Source organism: Mustelus asterias, chromosome 19, assembly GCF_964213995.1.
Source record: "Mustelus asterias chromosome 19, sMusAst1.hap1.1, whole genome shotgun sequence".
In the NCBI taxonomy this organism is placed as follows: Eukaryota; Metazoa; Chordata; class Chondrichthyes; order Carcharhiniformes; family Triakidae; genus Mustelus; species Mustelus asterias.
Window position 1 is genome coordinate 26,736,056 of NC_135819.1, and position 18,396 is coordinate 26,754,451.

The window sequence follows — 18,396 nt, forward strand, 5'->3', positions numbered from 1 at the left end:
AGGCAACATCCTGGTAAACCTCCTCTGCACTCTCTCTAAAGCGTCCACGTCCTTCCGGTAGTGTGGCTACCAGAACTGGGCACAGTATTCCAAATGCGGCCGAACCAACGTTCTATACAACTGCAACATCAGACCCTAACTTTTATACTCTATGCCCCGTCCTATAAAGGCAAGCATGCTATATGCCTTCTTCACTACCTTCTCCACCTGTGCCATCACCTTCAAGGATCTGTGGACTTGCACACCCAGGTCCCTCTGCGTATCTACACCCTTTATGGTTCTGCCATTTATCGTATAGCTCCCCTCTACGTTAGTTCTACCAAAATGCATCACTTCGCATTTATCTGGATTGAACTCCATCTGCCATTTCTTTGCCCAAATTTCCAGCCTATCTATATCCTTCTGTAGCCTCTGACAATGTTCCTCACTATCTGCAAGTCCAGCCATTTTCGTGTCGTCCGCAAATTTACTGATCACCCCAGTTACACCTTCTTCCAGATCGTTTATATAAATCACGAACAGCAGAGGTCCCAATACAGAGCCCTGTGGAACACCACTAGTCACAGGCATCCAGCCGGAAAAAGACCCTTCCACTACCACCCTTTGTCTTCTATGACCAAGCCAGTTCTCCACCCATCTAGCCACCTCCCCCTTTATCCCATGAGATCCAACCTTTTGCACCAACCTACCATGAGGGACTTTGTCAAACGCTTTACTAAAGTCCATATAGACGACATCCACAGCCCTTCCCTCGTCAACCATTCTAGTCACTTCTTCAAAAAACTCCACCAGGTTAGTGAGGCATGACCTCCCTCTCACAAAACCATGCTGACTATCGTTAATGAGTTTATTCCTTTCTAAATGCGCATACATCCTATCTCTAAGAATCCCCTTTAACAACTTCCCGACCACGGACGTCAAGCTCACCGGCCTATAATTACCCGGGTTATCCTTCCTCCCCTTCTTAAATAACGGGACCACATTAGCTATCCTCCAATCCTCTGGGACCTCACCTGTGTCCAGTGACGAGACAAAGATTTGCGTCAGAGGCCCAACGATTTCATCTCTCGTCTCCCTGAGCAGCCTGGGATAGATTCCATCAGGCCCTGGGGATTTGTCAGTCTTTATATTCCCTAAAAAACCTAACACTTCCTCCCTTGTAATGGAGATTTTCTCTAACGAGTCAACACTTCCCTCCAAGACACTCCCAGTCACCACATCCCTCTCCTTTGTGAAAACCGACGCAAAGTATTCATTTAGGATCTCCCCTACTTCTTTGGGCTCTGAGCATAATTCCCCACTTTTGTCCCTGAGAGGTCCGATTTTTTCCCTGACAACCCTTTTGTTCCTAACGTATGAATAAAATGCCTTGGGATTCTCCTTAATCCTGTCTGCCAAGGACATTTCGTGACCCCTTTTTGCCCTTCTAATTCCCCGTTTGAGTTCTTTCCTACTTTCTTTGAGGAAGAACATTTTTACGCAGAGGGAGGTGGGTGTCTGGAATTCGCTGCGTCTGTTGGTGGTGGAGGCAGAGACCCTCAACTCTTTTAAGAAGTACCTGGGTCTGCACCTTAAGTGCTGTAAGCGACAGGGCTCTGGGCTGGCTGCAGGTAGGTGGGATTAGAAAGACCACCTGGGTGTCCTCAGGCTCACACGGACAAGATGGGATGAATGGCCTTTTTTGTGCTGTAACCTTTCTATGTTTCTCTCAAGCTGAGACATTGATTGTCCCTGTGGGGGTGGAGAGATGGGCTTTGTTATTGACTGTGTACAGCTGCTCCTTCCAGCACAGAACACAGGTGCACTCAGCTGCCTCCCTCTGCCATAGACAATACCGTCACCACCTGTGCCACAAGAAATAGTGTTGGCATTGTACCTGCTGGACACATTGTACCTGCTGGACACATTGTACCTGCTGGACACATTGTACCTGCTGGACACATTGTACCCGCTGGACCCATTGTACCTGCTGGACACATTGTACCTGCTGGACCCATTGTACCTGCTGGACACATTGTACCTGCTGGACACATTGTACCTGCTGGACCCATTGTACCTGCTGGACACATTGTACCCGCTGGACCCATTGTACCTGCTGGACCCATTGTACCTGCTGGACCCATTGTACCTGCTGGACACATTGTACCTGCTGGACACATTGTACCTGCTGGACCCATTGTACCTGCTGGACACATTGTACCTGCTGGACACATTGTACCTGCTGGACACATTGTACCTGCTGGACACATTGTACCTGCTGGACCCATTGTACCTGCTGGACCCATTGTACCTGCTGGACACATTGTACCTGCTGGACACATTGTACCTGCTGGACACATTGCTGGTCTCAGCTGCCCAGATAAAGTCTTGCACCGAGAGGGATCCATTGCTGTCCAAAGTTAAGAGGATGGTATGACAAGGTTGTCACAATGACAAATCAGGGCAGATCAGACCCTACCTACAGCATAGGGTGGAGATAACATGGGCAGCACGGTGGCACAGTGGTTGGCACTGCTGCCTCACAGCGTCAGGGACCCGGGTTCAAATCCCGGCTCGGGTCACTGTCTGTGTGGAGTTTGCACATTCTCCCCGTGTCTGCGTGGGTTTCCTCCGGGTGCTCCGGTTTCCTCCCACAGTCCAAAGACGTGCTGGTTAGGTGCATTGGCCATGCTAAATTCTCCCTCAGTGTACCCGAACAGGCACTGGAGTGTGGCAACTAGGGGATTTTCACAGTAACTTCATTGCAGTGTTAATGTAGGCCTACTTGTGACACTAATAAATAAACTTTAAAAAACTGTGATTGTGGGAGGCTCATGTTACAGTGCCATCCCAGGGTGATGTGACAGGAGCTGCATGATGCACGGCCTGGGCACAGTCGGATGACAGCACTGGCCTGAAGCTATGCTTGGTGGCCTGGCATCGCCAAGGAGATTGGAAGAATGGCCAGCCAGTGCCCAAGTTGTCAGACCCAGCAATCATTGCTGCCACCAGTGAATCGATGGGAGTGTCCAGGCCGGCCGTGGCCGCGATTGGACATAGACTTCGCCAGACCGTGCATGGGGCATACGTTCCTGATCCTGGCTGATTCACATTCAGAATGGCTGGATATCCAGCGAATGAAATCTGCCATGGTCACAGCCACCATCCACAGGTTGCCATCCATAGATTCCCTGAGGTTTAGTGTCCGACAACGGCACAGTGTTTACAGCTGAGGAGTTCCACCAGTTTGTCAAACCACATTCAATCAGCCCCTTACCACCCAGCATCGAGTGGCCTGGGCCCAGAGAGCTGTAAAACATTTAAAGCTTCATGGAAAAGCAAGTTCTCAGGTCATTGTCTTTACGCTTCGCAAGTTTCTTGTTATTGTATAACACTGTGTTGAACGCTGGGGTGTCCCCTACAAGCCCGCTTGAATTTGAGATTTATCGGGGAGGGTGGGGGCTCTGCAAGCCTCGGGGAGGGTCCGCAAGCCTCGGGGAGGGTCCGCAAGCCTCGGGGGGGGCTCTGCAAGCCTCGGGGAGGGTCCGCAAGCCTCGGGGAGGCTCTGCAAGCCTCGGGGAGGGTCCACAAGCCTCGGGGAGGGTCCGCAAGCCTCGGGGGGGCTCTGCAAGCCTCGGGGAGGGTCCACAAGCCTCGGGGAGGGTGGGGGCTCTGCAAGCCTCGGGGAGGGTCCACAAGCCTCGGGGAAGGTCCACAAGCCTCGGGGAGGGTGGGGGCTCTGCAAGCCTCCCAGAAAGAACACCATGACTCGGAAAAGGAGGACAGAGTGTTTGAGGTCAATGACCGAGTCAGGTGGTGGGGCCGGCCTGGGTGTCAGGAGGAATTGTAGAGAAAATGGGACCCATTTCATATGTTACAGAAGTACAAGGTCGCCACATGAACAAACACGTGGAACCAACAGCTGTGTCCTGCTGCGATGGCCCAGTATTATCGATAGATTATTAATCCAGAAACTCAGCTAATGTTCTAGGGATCCGGGTTCAAATCCTGCCATGGCAGCTGGTGGAATTAGAACTCAATAAAAAATAGCTGGAATTAAGAATCTGCTGATGACCATGAAACCATTGTCGATTGTCAGAAAAACACATTGGGTCACTAATGTCCCTTAGGGAAGGAAATCTGCCATCCTTACCTGGTCTGGCCTACATGTGACTCCAGAGCCACAGCAATGTGGTGACTCTCAACTGCCCTCCAAGAACAACTAGGGTTGGGCAATAAATGCTGGCCCAACCAGCGATACCCATGTCCCACAAATGAATAAATAAAGTGGAGATGCCGGCGTTGGACTGGGGTGAACATAGTAAGAAGTTTAACAACACCAGGTTAAAGTCCAACAGGTTTATTTGGTACCAAATTTACCAAATAAACCTGCTGGACTTTAACCTGGTGTTGTTAAACTTCTTACTGCAAATAAATAAAGACATAAGTGTGGCAGCTTCGGAACCAGGGATACCTGCGGCCTGTGTGGAACCAAAGCAGCCTCCGGTTTCTAGGTAGCCGAGGAGGAAGAAGCTATGCGGGTAAACGCTGACCCTGAGTTTGCCTTTTGTTTCTGCTGGACCGGATTCAATGCTTGCTGAATGATCCAGGATTGAGTTGTGACATTCCATAAGAGCCTGGGAGTCTCTGCAGCAACTGACTTTGTGAATGGGCTTTCCTTTTGTGTCCCTAATGTGATATTGTGTCTGTGTGCCTGTGTATGATGATGTTTCATTCATAGCTGGAGTCAAGAGTTAGGGGGGAAAGAGTGTGGCAGCGCGATCCCTTTAAGGGGCAATCCTCCGTGGGCCACATGATTGGGCCGGAGCCAAGGGAGCGGCGGCACTGGAAAGCGAGCCAATCAGGAGCGAGGTTGCGTCTCCTGGGGCTGGGAGAACCCTCAGAGAGGAGGGTAGACCCGTGCACGGACACTGATGGACCCTTATCTGGTGTATATATAAATATTCATTCATAAACCTTTTCTTGTTGGAGCCCATTCGAGTCACCTCCAAATTTACTACAGATACATATAAAAGCAAAATGCAGCGGATGCTGGAAATCTGAAATAAAAACTGAAAATGCTGGAAATATTCAGCAAGTCTGATAGCGTCGGTGGAGAGAGAAACAGAGTTAACATTTCGAGTCCATGCGACTCTTCCACAGAACAGTTTGGAATGCACCCTGGATACTAAATATTGAACAATAAACTTGTTAATATTTTGAAACTATTCCTTTGGCAAGGTGTGAATGCATGCTGACAGTGTGGTTCACACTTTGAGCGGAATTTTCCAGTCCCACCTGCCACACGGACCATGAAAGATCCGTTGACCTCGGGTGGGATTCTCCAGTCTTGGGGCGAGCACGGCCGGAAAATCCCACCCAATGGCTTTACTTTATCTTAGAATCATAGTCCTACAATGCAGAAGGATTCGGTTCATTGAGTCTGCACCAACCACAATCCCACCCAGGCCCTATCCCCATAACCCCATGCATTTACCCTGCTAATGCCCCTGACACTAAGGGGCAATTTAGCATGGCCAGTCCACCTAACCTGCACGTCTTTGGACTGTGGGAGGAAACCAGAGCACCCGGAGGAAACCCACACAGTTCCAGGGAAAATGTGCAAACTCCACACAGACAGTGACCCGGGGCTGGAATTGAACCCGGGTCCCTGGCGCTGTGAGGCAGCAGTGCTAACCACTGTGCCACCATGCCACCCCAGTCCCTGGCGCTGTGAGGCAGCAGTGCTAATCACTGTGCCACCATGCCGCCCCGGGTCCCTGGCGCTGTGAGGCAGCAGTGCTAATCACTGTGCCACCATCTTTCCCCCCCCGCCCCCGTCCCACCCAGTCCCTGGCGCTGTGATGCAGCAGCGCTAATCTAACCGCTGTGCCACCGTGCCGCCCCGGGTCCCTGGCGCTGTGAGGCAGCAGTGCTAATCACTGTGCCACCATGCCGCCCCGGTCCCTGGCGCTGTGAGGCAGCAGTGCTAATCACTGTGCCACCATGCCGCCCCGGGTCCCTGGCGCTGTGAGGCAGCAGTGCTAATCACTGTGCCACCATCTTCCCCCCCCCCCGCCCCCGTCCCACCCAGTCCCTGGCGCTGTGATGCAGCAGCACTAATCTAACCGCTGTGCCACCGTGCCGCCCCGGGTCCCTGGCGCTGTGAGGCAGCAGTGCTAACCGCTGTGCCACCGTGCCACCCATTAATTGAATATTGAGTTTAATTCAGCCTCTAGAACAAAGAACAAAGAACAGTACAGCACAGAAACAGGCCCTTCGGCCCTCCAAGCCTGCGCCGCTCATGTGCCCAACTAAACCTTTCGTTTGTATCCCTCTATTCCCAGTCTGTTCATGTGGCTATCTAGATAAGTCTTGAACGATCCCAGCGTGTCCGCCTCAATCACCTTGCTTGGCAGTGCATTCCAGGCCCCCACCACCCTCTGTGTAAAATACGCCCCTGACATCTGTGTTGAACCTTGCCCCCCTCACCTTGAACCCGTGACCCCTTGTGTTCGTCACCTCCAACCTGGGAAAAAACTTCCCACTGTTCTCCTTATCTATGCCCTTCATAATTTTATACACCTCTATTAGGTCTACACATCTATTATCTAGATGGTGCTCTTACTTTGAGGTTGTCGGGTAACTCAGCTCGACCAGCGTAGCCAGGGTTCATGGTGATAAACACAGTGCATGACGGGTCCAAGGCAATCTCTGTCCCTTCAAAGACAAATGTCTTCACTTGTTCTGAGACAGCTCGCTGAATGGTCTGGATTTGCTGGGCAACGACAGACAGTACCTGTGGTACAGACAAGAGAATTCTGATCAAACACTGCAAACTAAACCAATCCATCACCTTGATAATTGTGTCAACTCCCTGCGGACAAATGCAAGCAATGTTCCCAGCATCTGTTATCAACAGACTCCTTCCGACATGATCCCAATAAAGATCAGTGGGAATGTCGTCTTTTGATGAAAAGGCAGCTTCACTGGAAGACTTGTCCCTTTGGGGATTAACTCTGCATCTGGTGATGATAATGAAAGCGCATTCTTATCTCTTTGCTTTTAATGTTCAAAATGTCATCATTGTCAGCTTGATATTTTATGAAACAAAACTTATCCTTGCAAAGAGGGTTCCATTTCAGTCTGGAAACCTCAAAGAGTGTCAGAGATATTCTGTAGTGTTTCTATCTGTTTGACACAAAAATATATCACTGACCTTTTTGGAGACATGAGGTTAAAATGTTAATTTTATTTATTAACAAGGGTTCTATACAAGTCCAACATAACTTGTCTCTTCCCTGCAACAAAAACAGAAAATGCTGGAAAATCTCAGCAGGTCTGACAGCATCTGTGGGGAGAGAGTAGATTTTGTTTATCGGTGCCAGCCTTTCATCTCATGAGAGGTGGTTGGCACCATGGTGGTCAACTGTGTTAAGCATCACCGGACGTGGCTGAGGAACCCTTCTCTGGCATGGCTGCCTCTGCCACATTTGCTGCCGAGGAAGGCAGTTGGCTGAGTAGGTGCACAATTCACTAGTCTCTGATTTTCTCTGGGCCTCTTGTCCACCAGCTTGTCCTCCATCTTCATATTCTGCCTGCAGCCTTGTAGAGGAAATGGACATCCAAAAAGCCATGACCCAGTTGTTATAATCCAGGTCAGAAACTCTAAGGTGTTTTATGAAGTCAGCAGAGACCATAAATTTTGCATTTTGAATTTGGTTAGGGTAAGCATGAGATGTTTCACTTCAGGTACGATTCAAATGACCCACTAGGGAGCTTTTATCAAATAAAGTTTATTTAAGAATAAAGTTAACAAATAGTAAATTAGCAAGAACCTTTACCAATTACAAACAAGAAAAAAATCCTGATATTGTATAAACCTTAACAGCTCAATGTACTGTTCCAAACACCAAACACTCCTACAAACACACACCCCGCCCAGATTTAGGACAGAAAATAAGAATGCTCATGTGATGCTGGATGTTGCAGTTTTGCAACACCCGCTGTGAATTAGTCCTTTCGATGGAGAATTGAAACTCTGGCTTCCTCGTCCAGGAGTTCCCAGCACCTCGAGGTACAAATAAAGCCACTGCTGCCTCTCGCTGCAAACCACCAACAGCAACATTTTCATTCCAGAAAGGCAAAAAAAGCTGCTTCCAGCTGGCCAGCAGAATTTCTAATACCAGGGAGAGAGACTGAAATGCTGCTGTCTAACACCTTCTAACGCCAGCATCTCCACATCATAACACCTTCTAACACCGGCATCTCCACATCATAACACCTTCTAACACCGGCATCTCCACATCATAACACCTTCTAACCAGCCAGCATCTCCACATCATAACACCTTCTAACACCGGCATCTCCACATCATAACACCTTCTAACCAGCCAGCATCTCCACATCATAACACCTTCTAACACTGGCATCTCCACATCATAACACCTTCTAACCAGCCAGCATCTCCACATCATAACACCTTCTAACACTGGCATCTCCACATCATAACACCTTCTAACCAGCCAGCATCTCCACATCATAACACCTTCTAACACTGGCATCTCCACATCATAACACCTTCTAACACCGGCATCTCCACATCATAACACCTTCTAACACCGGCATCTCCACATCATAACACCTTCTAACCAGCCAGCATCTCCACATCATAACACCTTCTAACGCCAGCATCTCCACATCATAACACCTTCTAACGCCAGCATCTCCACATCATAACACCTTCTAACGCCAGCATCTCCACATCATAACACCTTCTAACGCCGGCATCTCCACATCATAACACCTTCTAACGCCAGCATCTCCACATCATAACACCTTCTAACGCCGGCATCTCCACATCATAACACCTTCTAACACCGGCATCTCCACATCATAACACCTTCTAACGCCGGCATCTCCACATCATAACACCTTCTAACGCCAGCATCTCCACATCATAACACCTTCTAACACCGGCATCTCCACATCATAACACCTTCTAACACCGGCATCTCCACATCATAACACCTTCTAACACTGGCATCTCCACATCATAACACCTTCTAACACCGGCATCTCCACATCATAACACCTTCTAACCAGCCAGCATCTCCACATCATAACACCTTCTAACACCGGCATCTCCACATCATAACACCTTCTAACACCGGCATCTCCACATCATAACACCTTCTAACACCGGCATCTCCACATCATAACACCTTCTAACACTGGCATCTCCACATCATAACACCTTCTAACACTGGCATCTCCACATCATAACACCTTCTAACGCCAGCATCTCCACATCATAACACCTTCTAACGCCAGCATCTCCACATCATAACACCTTCTAACGCCAGCATCTCCACATCATAACACCTTCTAACGCCGGCATCTCCACATCATAACACCTTCTAACGCCAGCATCTCCACATCATAACACCTTCTAACGCCAGCATCTCCACATCATAACACCTTCTAACGCCGGCATCTCCACATCATAACACCTTCTAACGCCAGCATCTCCACATCATAACACCTTCTAACACCGGCATCTCCACATCATAACACCTTCTAACGCCAGCATCTCCACATCATAACACCTTCTAACACCGGCATCTCCACATCATAACACCTTCTAACACCGGCATCTCCACATCATAACACCTTCTAACCAGCCAGCATCTCCACATCATAACACCTTCTAACACCGGCATCTCCACATCATAACACCTTCTAACCAGCCAGCATCTCCACATCATAACACCTTCTAACACCGGCATCTCCACATCATAACACCTTCTAACCAGCCAGCATCTCCACATCATAACACCTTCTAACACCGGCATCTCCACATCATAACACCTTCTAACCAGCCAGCATCTCCACATCATAACACCTTCTAACCAGCCAGCATCTCCACATCATAACACCTTCTAACACTGGCATCTCCACATCATAACACCTTCTAACACCGGCATCTCCACATCATAACACCTTCTAACACTGGCATCTCCACATCATAACACCTTCTAACACTGGCATCTCCACATCATAACACCTTCTAACACTGGCATCTCCACATCATAACACCTTCTAACACCGGCATCTCCACATCATAACACCTTCTAACACTGGCATCTCCACATCATAACACCTTCTAACACCGGCATCTCCACATCATAACACCTTCTAACACTGGCATCTCCACATCATAACACCTTCTAACACTGGCATCTCCACATCATAACACCTTCTAACACTGGCATCTCCACATCATAACACCTTCTAACACCGGCATCTCCACATCATAACACCTTCTAACACCGGCATCTCCACATCATAACACCTTCTAACCAGCCAGCATCTCCACATCATAACACCTTCTAACGCCAGCATCTCCACATCATAACACCTTCTAACGCCAGCATCTCCACATCATAACACCTTCTAACGCCAGCATCTCCACATCATAACACCTTCTAACGCCGGCATCTCCACATCATAACACCTTCTAACGCCAGCATCTCCACATCATAACACCTTCTAACACCGGCATCTCCACATCATAACACCTTCTAACGCCGGCATCTCCACATCATAACACCTTCTAACGCCAGCATCTCCACATCATAACACCTTCTAACACTGGCATCTCCACATCATAACACCTTCTAACACCGGCATCTCCACATCATAACACCTTCTAACCAGCCAGCATCTCCACATCATAACACCTTCTAACACTGGCATCTCCACATCATAACACCTTCTAACACTGGCATCTCCACATCATAACACCTTCTAACGCCAGCATCTCCACATCATAACACCTTCTAACGCCAGCATCTCCACATCATAACACCTTCTAACGCCAGCATCTCCACATCATAACACCTTCTAACGCCGGCATCTCCACATCATAACACCTTCTAACGCCAGCATCTCCACATCATAACACCTTCTAACGCCAGCATCTCCACATCATAACACCTTCTAACGCCGGCATCTCCACATCATAACACCTTCTAACGCCAGCATCTCCACATCATAACACCTTCTAACGCCGGCATCTCCACATCATAACACCTTCTAACGCCGGCATCTCCACATCATAACACCTTCTAACGCCAGCATCTCCACATCATAACACCTTCTAACGCCAGCATCTCCACATCATAACACCTTCTAACACCGGCATCTCCACATCATAACACCTTCTAACGCCGGCATCTCCACATCATAACACCTTCTAACGCCAGCATCTCCACATCATAACACCTTCTAACACCGGCATCTCCACATCATAACACCTTCTAACGCCAGCATCTCCACATCATAACACCTTCTAACCAGCCAGCATCTCCACATCATAACACCTTCTAACACTGGCATCTCCACATCATAACACCTTCTAACGCCAGCATCTCCACATCATAACACCTTCTAACACTGGCATCTCCACATCATAACACCTTCTAACGCCAGCATCTCCACATCATAACACCTTCTAACACCGGCATCTCCACATCATAACACCTTCTAACCAGCCAGCATCTCCACATCATAACACCTTCTAACCAGCCAGCATCTCCACATCATAACACCTTCTAACCAGCCAGCATCTCCACATCATAACACCTTCTAACACTGGCATCTCCACATCATAACACCTTCTAACCAGCCAGCATCTCCACATCATAACACCTTCTAACACTGGCATCTCCACATCATAACACCTTCTAACCAGCCAGCATCTCCACATCATAACACCTTCTAACGCCGGCATCTCCACATCATAACACCTTCTAACGCCGGCATCTCCACATCATAACACCTTCTAACACCGGCATCTCCACATCATAACACCTTCTAACCAGCCAGCATCTCCACATCATAACACCTTCTAACACTGGCATCTCCACATCATAACACCTTCTAACCAGCCAGCATCTCCACATCATAACACCTTCTAACACCGGCATCTCCACATCATAACACCTTCTAACCAGCCAGCATCTCCACATCATAACACCTTCTAACACCGGCATCTCCACATCATAACACCTTCTAACGCCGGCATCTCCACATCATAACACCTTCTAACGCCAGCATCTCCACATCATAACACCTTCTAACACCGGCATCTCCACATCATAACACCTTCTAACCAGCCAGCATCTCCACATCATAACACCTTCTAACCAGCCAGCATCTCCACATCATAACACCTTCTAACCAGCCAGCATCTCCACATCATAACACCTTCTAACACCGGCATCTCCACATCATAACACCTTCTAACACCGGCATCTCCACATCATAACACCTTCTAACCAGCCAGCATCTCCACATCATAACACCTTCTAACCAGCCAGCATCTCCACATCATAACACCTTCTAACACTGGCATCTCCACATCATAACACCTTCTAACACCGGCATCTCCACATCATAACACCTTCTAACACCGGCATCTCCACATCATAACACCTTCTAACGCCGGCATCTCCACATCATAACACCTTCTAACACCGGCATCTCCACATCATAACACCTTCTAACGCCGGCATCTCCACATCATAACACCTTCTAACGCCGGCATCTCCACATCATAACACCTTCTAACCAGCCAGCAGCCAAAACTGAAAGTAAAGAACTCTCGTGAGAGGAAAGATATGTCCCACCTGACCTGTCAATCAATCTTCCCCCAACAATTCAAAAAGGTCATAAACCCCATAATCTCCAGGACAGTGCATTAGGCCCAAATTAAAAAGAAACAAAAAGTCTATTATATTACTCGAACAACAATAAAAGGACATCTAGTCAGACTGGTCAGCAACAAGCAGAGAAGGCCCTCTTAAAAGAACGGCAGAGAAACATGATTAAAATACATTTTTTAAAGGCACAATGGCATCACACAGTGACCAGTTCGTCATACAGATGGTCCTTGGGCACACAGCTGTCATCTATCTGTTGACTGTGGCCAATCCATCGCAAACATCACTGACTTAACAATGAGAGTATTCTAATGGAAATGGCACATTCCTTATCCTCATCTCCTTATCTTAATGGCACCTTATCCTCAGCATCACTTAGCAGGATATGGAGGAGACAGTGAAGATGTCAATTGTTCAGTCCTTCCTCCTGTGAGTGATAGTTTCCTTACAGTGGAGCCTACACCTTGCTCACGTTCCCCTGAATTCTTCCCCAGCCAGACGAACATGGAATGGTTTTTGTTCAGCGAGCCTTGTCTCCTATAGGACGGTGTTCGGGCTGTCAGGCTTCATGATTCTTTGTGTGCATTGCCAGTTGGCCAGTTGTAAGATGGCTTTCCATCACATGCACATGGTCTTGATGTTCCAGTTTGACAATCGAAGAGTCTTTGTGTTTGCTGATACGGTGGATTCTGTTCACATACTGAGCAGAGATTCCAGGCACCCACTGATGGAGGTGGGTCATGCCAGGTGGGGCTGCCACATTTGAATTGGGCAGTTCCTGACCAATGGGACACAAGGGTCCCTCCCACCATATTCCCTCTTTCTGTTTTGGAATCGCCTGTGGAGCTTTTGATAATTAATTGACAAATAGAAATGCTGGAAAATGGCACTGGTTGAAAAGAAATAGAAGGAAAATATAAATTCAGATTTATACAATGAATTAATGAATCAAATTAAAGACATTTTTCATTATGTTATGATCCCAGACTAGATCCCCTCAGTTGTTGGTAAGATCTAATCAAGGACCAATAGTATTTTGTTTAAAGTAGACAAGATTTGAGATGTGAGACACTTGCTCAGTGAATTAAGTCACAAGATTCCAAAACTTTTCAATAAAAAAAACTTTACTGTAAAATGTCAGAAAGATAAAACAATTTATAATCACTAACTTGTACTCTAACATTCGGGGCTAATATGAGGTACATAGAACAAGAACAAAGAACAATACAGCACAGGAACAGGCCCTTCGGCCCTCCAAGCCCGTGCCGCTCCCTGGTCCAAACTAGACCATTCTTTTATATCCCTCCATTACCACTCCGTTCATGTGGCTATCTAGATAAGTCTTAAACGTTCCCAGTGTGTCCGCCTCCACCACCTTGCCTGGCAGCGCATTCCAGGCCCCCACCACCCTCTGTGTAAAATATGCCCTTCTGATATCTGTGTTAAACCTCCCCCCCTTCACCTTGAACCTATGACCCCTCGTGAACGTCACCACCGATCTGGGGAAAAGCTTCCCACCGTTCACCCTATCTATGTCTTTCATAATTTTATACACCTCTATTAAGTCTCCCCTCATCCTCCGTCTTTCCAGGGAGAACAACCCCAGTTTACCCAATCTCTCCTGATAACTAAGCCCCTCCATACCAGGCAACATCCTGGTAAACCTCCTCTGTACTCTCTCCAAAGCCTCCACATCCTTCCGGTAGTGTGGCGACCAGAACTGGACGCAGTATTCCAAATGCGGCCGAACCAACGTTCTATACATCTGCAACATCAGACCCCAACTTTTATACTCTATGCCCCGTCCTATAAAGGCAAGCATGCTATCTAACTGGCTATCTAACAGAAGACAGAGGGTGGTGGTGGATGGAAAATTTTCGGACTGGAAACCGATTACCAGCGGAGTGCCACAGGGATCAGTGCTTGGTCCTCTGCTATTTGTCATTTTTATAAATGACTTGGAGGAGGGGGCTGAAGGGTGGATCAGTAAATTTGCTGATGACACCAAGATTGGTGGAGAAGTGGATGAGGTGGAGGGCTGTTGTAGGCTGCAAAGAGATATAGATAGGATGCAGGGCTGGGCTGAAAAATGGCAAATGGAGTTTAATCCTGACAAATGCGAGGTGATTCATTTTGGTAGGACAAATTTAAATGTGGATTACAGGGTCAAAGGTAGGGTTCTGAAGAATGTGGAGGAACAGAGAGATATTGGGGTTCATACCCATCGATCTCTGAAGGTTGCCACTCAAGTGGATAGAGCCGTGAAGAAGGCCTATAGTGTGTTGGCGTTCATTAACAGGGGGGTTGAGTTTAAGAGCCATGGGGTTATGCTGCAACTGTACAGGACCTTGGTGAGACCACATTTGGAATATTGTGTGCAGTTCTGGTCACCTCACTATAAGAAGGATGTGGAGACACTGGAAAGAGTGCAAAGGAGATTTACCAGGATGCTGCCTGGTTTGGAGGGTAGGTCTTATGGGGAAAGGTTGAGGGAACTTGGGCTTTTCTCTTTGGAGCGGAGGAGGTTGAGAGGAGACTTGATAGAGGTTTATAAGATGATGAGGGGGTTAGATAGAGTGAACGTTCAAAGACTATTTCCTCGGGTGGATGGAGCTGTTACAAGGGGGCATAACTATAGGGTTCATGGTGGGAGATATAGGAAGGATGTCCGAGGTAGGTTTTTTACTCAGAGAGTGGTTGGGGTGTGGAATGGACTGCCTGCAGTGATAGTGGAGTCAGAAACTTTTGGAACATTTAAGAAGCTATTGGATAGGCACATGGAGTACTTCGGGATGATAGGAAGGAAATAGCTTGATCTGGGTTTCAGACAAAGCTCGGCACAACAACGTGGGCCGAAGGGCCTGTTCTGTGCTGTACTGTTCTATGTTCTATGCCATATGCCTTCTTCACCACCTTCTCTACCTGTGACGTCACCTTCAAGGATCTGTGGACTTGCACACCCAGGTCCCTCTGCGTATCTACACCCTTTATGGTTCTGCCATTTATCGTATAGCTCCTCCCGACATTATTTCTACCAAAATGCATCACTTCACATTTATCAGGATTGAACCCCATCTGCCATTTCTTTGCCCAAATTTCCAGCCTATCTATATCCTTCTGTAGCTTCTGACAATGCTCCTCACTATCTGCAAGTCCAGCCATTTTTGTGTCGTCCGCAAACTTACTGATCACCCCAGTTACACCTTCTTCCAGATCGTTTATATACAGGTGAATTACATGTGAATTAACAGGCAAGCTATGGTCAAAAACACCACACTGCACAATAAATGGCAGATGGGACCGAATCAGATTCCATGGATTTCCACACAACCCACCCAGACTTCAGCCAACATTGTGAGTCAGCCAGTCTCACTGAAACTGTTTCTTTCAGGAGGGTTTCCAATCTTCACTATTGAAGATTTCACCTTGGACTTATCTCCAAAAGTCGCTCCAGCTCAGACAGCTTCAACGATGGCCCACCTCACAGGCTTTCTATATCACCTTCCAAGATTCCGTTCCCTGGATTCCCGAGTATATACCCGAGCACCAAACTACACGTACAACCTCAGAATGTCAGCCGTACCCGGCAGGATGACACTGCTCCACTAGCCCACTTTACTCAGAGTCTGCCCCCTTTGCAGCCTTTCTCTAACTTGGAGCCTATTTCTCTGCTCTTTTCTGAACTGGGGCCTGTTTCTGTCCCCTGCCTTTGTCCCCAGGGGCCTCTCCCTGTCCCCTCTCCCAGTGCAGATAGGCAGCTCACATTGCTCAGTGCTTGCAGAGTAAGAACCAAAGTTTTCGACCTCCAAACCCAACAAGGTAAGTTTGAGTTTTGTAATTGTTTTTATCCAAAATCATTAGAAATAATGCAAAAAATACATTTAATTTGCAAATTTAGCGCTTCAAAGGGCAACTGTAAAATTGTTAATCACTATCATTTTTGCGGATTGTTCATGAATATTAAAATGATAATGTGACTTTGTTTATACAGGTTAATTGTAAAATTGTTTAAATTACCTCCAGCTCAATGCGATTAAATTCATCAAAACAAGCCCAAGCTCCAGATTGTACCAGACCTTTGAAAAACTTCCCCATCGCTTTATAGTCTAGTCCATCAGAACAGTTAAATACAACACACTGTAAAATAGAAGGTTATTGAACAGTTCTTGTAAAATTACATCATGTTATTAACATATGTCTCAAAGACACAAATCCACAGCATAATAGACAGTGTCATGAATGTAAAACTTTACAAGGTGGTGATTTGGAAATGTAACATGAACTCAAAATAAAACAGAATTCCAGATAAAAGCCTCAGCTCTGAGATCTGCCCATGTAATCACGTTGCTTTGGAGAGAGAGACTTGAACAGAAATCCACTGATAGGGTGGCAGTTTCAGCTGCTTTTTTCACAGTGTCTCACAGAGAACGGGCAGCTGCTCTTTGACACATCAAGAAGCGACTGTTCTGGGAAAAGCAGGGGAGAAGCGGAACTGCTTTGTGTTAATGACCAAGCAGGATGCTGGGGAGAGTTTGCTTTCTAACCCAAAGAAAGGGAACAGAATATACGGAACTCTTGAATTTCTAAGGGACAGAATCATCGGGGTGGTGACTTGCTGGTGGTAATATCACATCCGGGAAAACTGGCTGCGAGTGGACTGATTGCCCAGGACGCTGGGAGCTTTAACTTGGTGTGGTAGAGAGAAGTGAATCTGCTTGAGGGGTGGGGGTGGCTTTGTTCCTGTAGCATCTTTGCCAGAAGCATGGCATTGTGTAAAGATGTTTTAAAAGACATACGCTGGAATTCTACTGCCCCACCCACCAAGAATTTGGAGCGGGCGAGGTGGACAACGGAAATGCCCGTTGACCTTGGGTGGAAATTTTCGGTCTCACTCAAGCGAGGTCGTAAAACCCCAGCCACAGATTGGTTGTGTTAGTGGATGCAAAATTTACCTTGTTCTTCAGTTTGATGTTTCAGTTGCATGTTAATTAATATTTGATCTAAGTTGCTTTTAGTTTGTAACAGTGAAGGGTTTAAAAAGCAAATCCTGTCCATTGGTTGCATAGAAATTGGTTAATGTTTTTAAAGAGACTAGTCTGTGCGGAGATCAGAACTGTTACCAACCCAGGAAAGCCATATCACACAAGACACCAAAATCACCATGAGGCTCTGCCAGATGTTGACCCCAATAACCTTCACAGGGTCCAGGCTGAGACCTCCAGGAGGTCATCCGGATGGTGATGGGGTGGGAACACAATCTCGTCCATGGTTGAAAATACTGATAAACGTTCCACAGTTTATGCTTGAACCCAGGGCCAGGCACACAGATGAGTTTGCCACTGGCAAGAGTACGAGGAATTGCAGCGATATCTGGATTCTCACAGGTGTAGGCTGCCATCGACTCCACTCATCAGACTCTAAAATCTCCCTGGAAACAAGCAGCCTAGTTTGTGAACTGGAAACATCTCCACTCAATGTTCGATGGTTCTGCAACCATAACAAACAGATCATGCAGGTTTGTGCAAGATACTTGGAAGCATCCACAACTCACACATCCTCAGGAGATCACATCTGCCCGAGACACAGGCTGAAGGATTGACCCCTCAGGGACAAGGACTTGGCTGATGATGTCAGACTGTTGCTGAGAGCATCACTGGCATCTGAAAATGAGGCTGTGGTGCATCGACTGACC

General features: G+C 47.4%; 1 protein-coding gene across 1 annotated transcript in view; it reads right to left on the reverse strand.

The window, feature by feature from the left end:
• LOC144507660 (dynein axonemal heavy chain 3-like) overlaps positions 1 to 18,396 on the reverse strand; it is a 459,789-nt gene that overhangs the window by 255,265 nt on the left and 186,128 nt on the right. Inside the window, exons 16-17 of the mRNA XM_078234817.1 lie at positions 16,722 to 16,841; positions 6,608 to 6,778 (exon numbers count right to left, since the gene is read on the reverse strand). Of these exons, the coding sequence (XP_078090943.1) occupies positions 6,608 to 6,778; positions 16,722 to 16,841 (291 nt within the window). The remainder of the gene's footprint in view (positions 1 to 6,607; positions 6,779 to 16,721; positions 16,842 to 18,396) is intronic.